This window comes from Saprolegnia parasitica (assembly GCF_000151545.1).
Source record: "Saprolegnia parasitica CBS 223.65 unplaced genomic scaffold supercont2.546, whole genome shotgun sequence".
NCBI lineage: Eukaryota > Oomycota > Saprolegniomycetes > Saprolegniales > Saprolegniaceae > Saprolegnia > Saprolegnia parasitica.
Genome location: NW_012156940.1, coordinates 1 through 5,545, shown reverse-complemented (window position 1 = coordinate 5,545; position 5,545 = coordinate 1). Strand labels below are relative to the sequence as shown.

Sequence of the window (5,545 nt, the reverse complement as noted above, 5' to 3'; positions counted from 1 at the left end):
GAGTGTTAGCTAACCTATAATACGAAGCATGAAAAGTCAACGCGGCTTGCGTAGTTCTCTTCATGTGGCAACCCTATGAAGCCAACAAAAGGATCTGCAATCTACTCCGACGGATCCCGAGCTTGATACGCATTATCCGGATGCTCCGGTTGGCGTAGAAAGGAACAGCGCCGATCAACGCGTTGTTCCTCCCAGTACACTGGCCAACATGACGAGCTGTGTGCCATGCAATAGCATTGCTTCCGTCGATCTCCACGCTGCGTTCCTCTCGGCCTACTCGGACTACCTCGTGCGCTTTGATGTGGCGTTGGAGCAGTGGCCGACGCTGCTGGCGCGCCACGGCGTCGACCTCGGACTGAGTCGGGCTGTGATCGACGCCGACGGCCGTATTCTTGCCTTTGCGTTGGCGTCCCAGCGCCCCGAAGGATCCAGATTCCGCCGCCTCGCGTCACTCGGCGTCGTGGTCGCGGCGCGGCGGGCCGGTCATGGTGCACGCCTTCTTGACGACTTTATTGCACGCGCGACAGCGGACGGCTTGGGCACGGAGCTCGAGGTGTTTGCACAAAACGAAAAGGCACTGCGGCTCTACGAAAGCCGAGGGCTCGCCACCGCAAGCCCGCTCTTTGGCTACGTTGCCGAGCCGAGCAAGGTGCCAACGACATCCGTGTGCACGCCCGGGTACCTCGACGCGTCCGCAGCGTTCGCGTACCTTGCGAGTCTCCCACTGGCGATGGACCTGCCCCTCCAAGTGCTTCCAACAACGCTGCGTTTGTCCTCCGCACCGTTCGAGTGCTGGAAGCTCGGCGATGCGCTATTGGTGTTTGCCGCCAAGGACGATGCGACCGTACAAGTCGCGTGCCTCGTCGACCCGTCACCAAGTCAGCAGGACGCGAGGCTCCTCGCCCAGGAGCTTCGCCACCGATTCGCTGACGCGACGTGCAGCGTGCCTCCACTGCAGCGACTGGACGCCGGCGGCCTCGGGCTCGAGGATGCTGGCTTTGAGCGCATGCCACTTCACCAACTGCTGCTTCGTCGCCCTTGCCAGCTCAGTAAGCCGTAGACAATACGAGCGGATTCTTGCTACCATTTAGCCCATCTAATACTGAACGCGATCCAGCGTGCAGAGGTTGATACCGCGATCGGCAATGACGTTAAACAGGCACGACGTACAAGTTAAAAAGGTTAAATTGATTTTCAGTGTTGGTGCATGCGACTCTCCAACGCCAGCGGTGGGCAATTTTCACTCTGCGAGGTTTGGATGAGAGCGACAGCATGGGCACGCCCTTGGCGTCGGCGGCCTTGACGACGGCGGTCGGTCGGTGAGAAAGCCGGCTTTTTAGCACATGAATTAAAATAGCTTGGTTTTTGTATGTGCTTTGAATGGTGGCATTTGGCGCGCTGTAAAAATAGCCAATCCGAGCGCAGGACGTGAAAAACTTGAAAACGTCGCCGGGATGGCCGACACGGACCACATCCGGAGCGTCCAGAGCCACCTCCAGCGCGGCGAGAAGGAGGCCCGCGCAGCGCTGGAGGCGTCGCTTAGGGACAACCTGGCATGGATCACGCTCTTCTCGACGGCGGCCAAGAAGGAGCTCCGGCGGCCGTCCATCAATGCCAAGAAGCGACGGCTCGTGCTCGACCTGGCCTCGGACGACGATGTGCCCAGCATGCCAAAGCGACCACGAGTCGATGCCGCGCCGATTGACGACAATTCGATCGCCGCGAGCAAGTCCTCGCCGACGCCGAGCGTCGCGGCAAGTCCCTTGAAGGCTGACGTGCCACCGCCGCAGATCAAGCCGAGCAACCCTAAGAAGAAGTCAAACACGGTCATCGTCATCGAGTCCTCGTCCGAGAGCGACAGCGAAGACGACAACCAGTCGGCCAAGAGCGTTGCAGCTGTGGTGCGCGACCCGGCGAAACTCAAGGTGCCCGAACTTCGCAAAGCGCTGAGTGAGCGCAACCTCAGCACATTTGGCCTTAAAGCCAAGCTGGTGGAGCGACTCACTCAAGCCCTCGCAGCGAAAAAGCGCGCGAAGCCCGACGCGTCACGCCGGATGTAGCCGGCGTCGATGACTACGATGACGACGACGACGCGATTCTACCTCGGCTCAAATCCAAGGCCACCAAATCATTAACTAAGAGCGCTGCTAAACCAACAACGAAAACAGAGCCACCGAACCAACCAAGTCCTGACGCTGACGTGGCACCTCGCATGGAATCGCGCGTCAAGGCCGCCGAGGCGCCGTCGCCTGAACTCAAAGTGCCGTCGCCGGTCAAGCCTGCTTCACCTATCAAGCCTGCTTTACCGGTGCAACGAGCGTCGTCGCCGGTAGCCATCGCCGCGCCTGCGTCGCCAATCGCGGTAAAACCTTCGCTGACGCCACCGTCGCCCGTCGCTGCGCGAACCGCTTCCATGGCCGCTCGGGTATCGGAGGCTGTCTCCGAGCCGTCGCCGGTGGCCGCCGCATCACCACCCCGGGCCACCGTCGACTCGTTCGTGGACGAGACACCCATGGCCTCGCCCGAGCGGCCGCCGCCCGTGCACCACTCGCCAGGCAAGGTGCGCTCCAAGGAGCGCAAGCGCAAATGCCAACTGGTGCTCGGCGTCCGGCTCTTGCTCTTCTCGGCGCCGCTCTTCTTCGCGCAGCTCTTCTTCGCGCAGCTCTTCTCGGCGCAGCTCTTCTCGGCGCAGCGCGTCTCGGCGCAACTCTTCTCGGCGGAGCGCGTCTTGACGCAGCTCAAAGTCGCGTTCTTGCACCTTGTTGTCGTCGCCGCGCTTCTGGCCGTACGCTTGCGCTTCGTCGCGACGCAGTGGGTGGACATCGCAGTTCGATGCTGGCGTTGCTCCTTTCGTGTCCTTTCGACGCTGGGAGTCCGTGTCTGTTGTCCGTGGTGTCTTCTTGTCCGCTCTCGCTTTGCGGCTGCTCCATAGAGGCAGGAGGGTATCAAGGAGCGAGCGCTTCTCGAGGCAGACTTCCGAGCACTTGGAGTCGAGCAATGCTGCCTCGGTCTCGCTCCGATGGTTGCTCATGAGGGTCGTGAAGCGGACCTGCGCCTTGGTCGCGGAAAAGTTGGTGCGCGTAAAGCCCTCGGTGGCGACGACCTTGGCAGCGAGACTCGTCCACGCGCCCGCGACCAAGCCATAGCGCGCAAGGAAGGGCCGGTCCTTGGCCACCTCCCGGAGCAAGATGACGTCGTCGCCGTCGGTCCACTCGGGGCTCCTGTACATCCGCGGGTAGTACGCTCGTTGCTGCATATTGAACGAAACTGGAATCCTCGTAGGAACGTTTACGTGGTCCCATTGATTCAGCGTGTCGTGTCTCAATCCGGACAACCCATTGGCTATAATTGCGGCTTTTGTTTCACTCATCCAAGCCAATCGCATCGCGCGGATCATGTCCATTGAAGTGCGATTTTGTAGTCCTAAATGAGTGCTGACCATGTGAAACATTATACTTGATTTTGTATACATTTAGTACGACGCACTTTGCAGGGTACATCACTCCCTCCCAGCCGCACCTAAAAGAGCCCCTTGGCGCGGGTTGAAACTCCGGACAGCGGAAGCGCGCGGAGACCATACCGGTAGCAAGGACGCCCTCTAGTACCATGGGCCTCATGGGAAGCAGGTGGAGCCACGAATGGTGGACGAGGCGGAGCTCTTCCGGGAGCGGCAAGCGCAGAGGATACGAGAGACCCGAAGGAAGGCAAAACTCGCGAAGCGTGAACAACATCGCAGCGACCTCAGCAACTCGCTTCGTCTCCATGACAACGCCGGCAAATGCTCCGGACCAGCTCGGCGACCCAATTCACTCAGGTGCGATACCACATTGCGACGCAATACTGGATGTATCACGCGCATCATGTGATGCAGATCTGCAAGAACCGTCCATCGATGACAACCAAGGTAGTAATTGCGTCCCTCGATACATCAAGATGCCAATGCCAGCATTGACGTTTTGAGCTCCTCTACACCATGTTCTCTCGCGTTCGATCGACAGCCCACTTTCGGTGCATGCCCCTCTCGTCACCTTTGACCGCAAGCGTCTCCAAGCTGCGCCCCACCATTTTGGCGGTGCAGTGGCGCAAGTCCATTGGCGACGACCGGTACTGGCACTCGAGCAACAACGCATCGACCCCAACGCCAACCGTCCCAAAGCCGCCAAGGACACGAAGAAACGCGCGGCAACCATCGACCTGTCGACCCACAAGAAGCGCCCGCGCACCGACAAGAAGCTTGAATCCCCTCAAGACATGCGCAAGACCAACAAGGGCAAGAGCAAGACAAAGCCCAAGATTACAAAGTCGCCCACGAAGCGGTCGCGGGCTATCAACGTCAACTAGTGAACCACCTCGAAGCGATCTAATTTATGACTTGATGTTTGCGTGCGATTCGATTCTCAACCGAAAAGGTTCTACCAGTCAACGCAACATTGATTGGTGCCTTCGGTCTCGATCCGTTGTCGATTGTGTACACGGCTAATAGCAAACCTGCACCATGTTGATAAAATCCAAATGACACAAGCAGTTCCTAGTCTAAAAGTTGACGGAGCACTTGCCGTCGACGGAGATGGTGCGGGAGACGTACTCTCGGCCGAGGTGCTGCGCGTGGTCGAGCCAAACAGGGTAGAAAATCTTGTGCTCGTCAAACATATCACTCGACGCGCTCGCCCACGCGTGGCGCTGGAGGCGCATGGCGACCGGCGACATGTTTCTTGGGTGCAGCCAGCGCTGGTAGCCATAGTAAAACGTCCGCGAGACGCACTGGCTAAAGTCGCGCGACGTGGCCACAATCTCGTCCACCATTTCGCCCGTGCGTTCGTGCAGCACGTGGTCGACGCCAATGTCGTCGGCTGCAAACCCCTGGAATTCGTGCGTCGCGACTGTCACGGTCGGCATGCGATTGCTCTCGCGATGCATGATGGCGTGCACGACGTCCTTGATGTCGTCGAGGCTGCGGTAGCGCTCGCTCGGACGGTCGACGGGCGGCACAGCAGGTATCTTCTTGTGGGCCATGAAGGCCTCGACCGCGGCCTCGGTGAGCCGTAAGAAGTAGTGCACGGCGTTGCCGATCGTCGCCTTGTGCACGCTGTGCTGCGACAGGAAGATGGTTTCGGTGCGAATGCGCGAGTTAAAGAGCCCGAGCGCCTCGACCCAGGCTTTGGATGCGGCCAACGTGCCCGTCTCGCGCGCTTCCCACCAGCCGTTGGTCTCGTTGGCGTCGCCCGCCGTCACGTAGATAAAGACGGCTTTGGAGTTGGTCGCGTTGAGACGCTGTAGCACAGTCTCGGCCATGAAGAGCTCGTGGTCGTCTTGGTGCGCGGTGACGAAAAAGTGCGCTTCGTTGACCGTTTGCAGATTGTCGAGGAGCTTTCGCGGCGCGAGCCACGCCAGCGTCCGCGCCGGGTCGTGAGCTGGCGTGTGCAGCACGCACTCGCGTGTCACCGCGTCATAGACGGTTGCAAAGCAATTGTCCTTGGCCGGGAGGCACAGCGCGTCACAGGCAGCCGCACTCGGGGCTGAGAGCGTCGCCAGAATCGGTGTTGTT

At 59.9% G+C, this 5,545-nt stretch overlaps 4 protein-coding genes across 4 annotated transcripts; 3 read left to right on the top strand and 1 right to left on the bottom strand.

Moving 5' to 3' along the window:
- The first annotated feature begins 167 nt into the window (after positions 1-167).
- SPRG_17365 (hypothetical protein) lies at positions 168-1,138 on the top strand. Its single transcript, XM_012356681.1, has one exon. The coding sequence runs from the start codon at positions 209-211 to the stop codon at positions 1,058-1,060; it is 852 nt and encodes a 283-aa protein (XP_012212071.1). The 5' UTR covers positions 168-208; the 3' UTR covers positions 1,061-1,138.
- A 316-nt stretch (positions 1,139-1,454) lies between these two features.
- SPRG_17364 (hypothetical protein) lies at positions 1,455-2,104 on the top strand (the record flags this gene model as incomplete). The annotated part of the gene is made up of 1 exon (XM_012356680.1): positions 1,455-2,104. One exon carries the CDS (start codon positions 1,455-1,457, stop codon positions 2,058-2,060), a length of 606 nt encoding a protein of 201 aa, XP_012212070.1. The 3' UTR covers positions 2,061-2,104.
- Positions 2,105-2,212: 108 nt separating this feature from the next.
- SPRG_17363 (hypothetical protein) lies at positions 2,213-2,785 on the top strand (the record flags this gene model as incomplete). Its single annotated transcript, XM_012356679.1, has 1 exon — positions 2,213-2,785. A coding segment is annotated over one exon (573 nt), but the record flags the coding sequence as incomplete, so codon positions are not given.
- A 1,748-nt stretch (positions 2,786-4,533) lies between these two features.
- SPRG_17362 (hypothetical protein) lies at positions 4,534-5,292 on the bottom strand (the record flags this gene model as incomplete). The annotated part of the gene is given in 2 exon segments (XM_012356678.1): positions 4,534-4,663; positions 4,673-5,292. Coding segments are annotated over 2 exon segments (750 nt in total).
- Between the last annotated feature and the right edge of the window lie 253 nt (positions 5,293-5,545).

Coding starts and splice junctions, on each gene's coding strand:
- SPRG_17365 (XM_012356681.1), top strand. CDS start 209: ATGACGAGCTGTGTGCCATGCAATAGCATTGCTTCCGTCGATCTCCAC.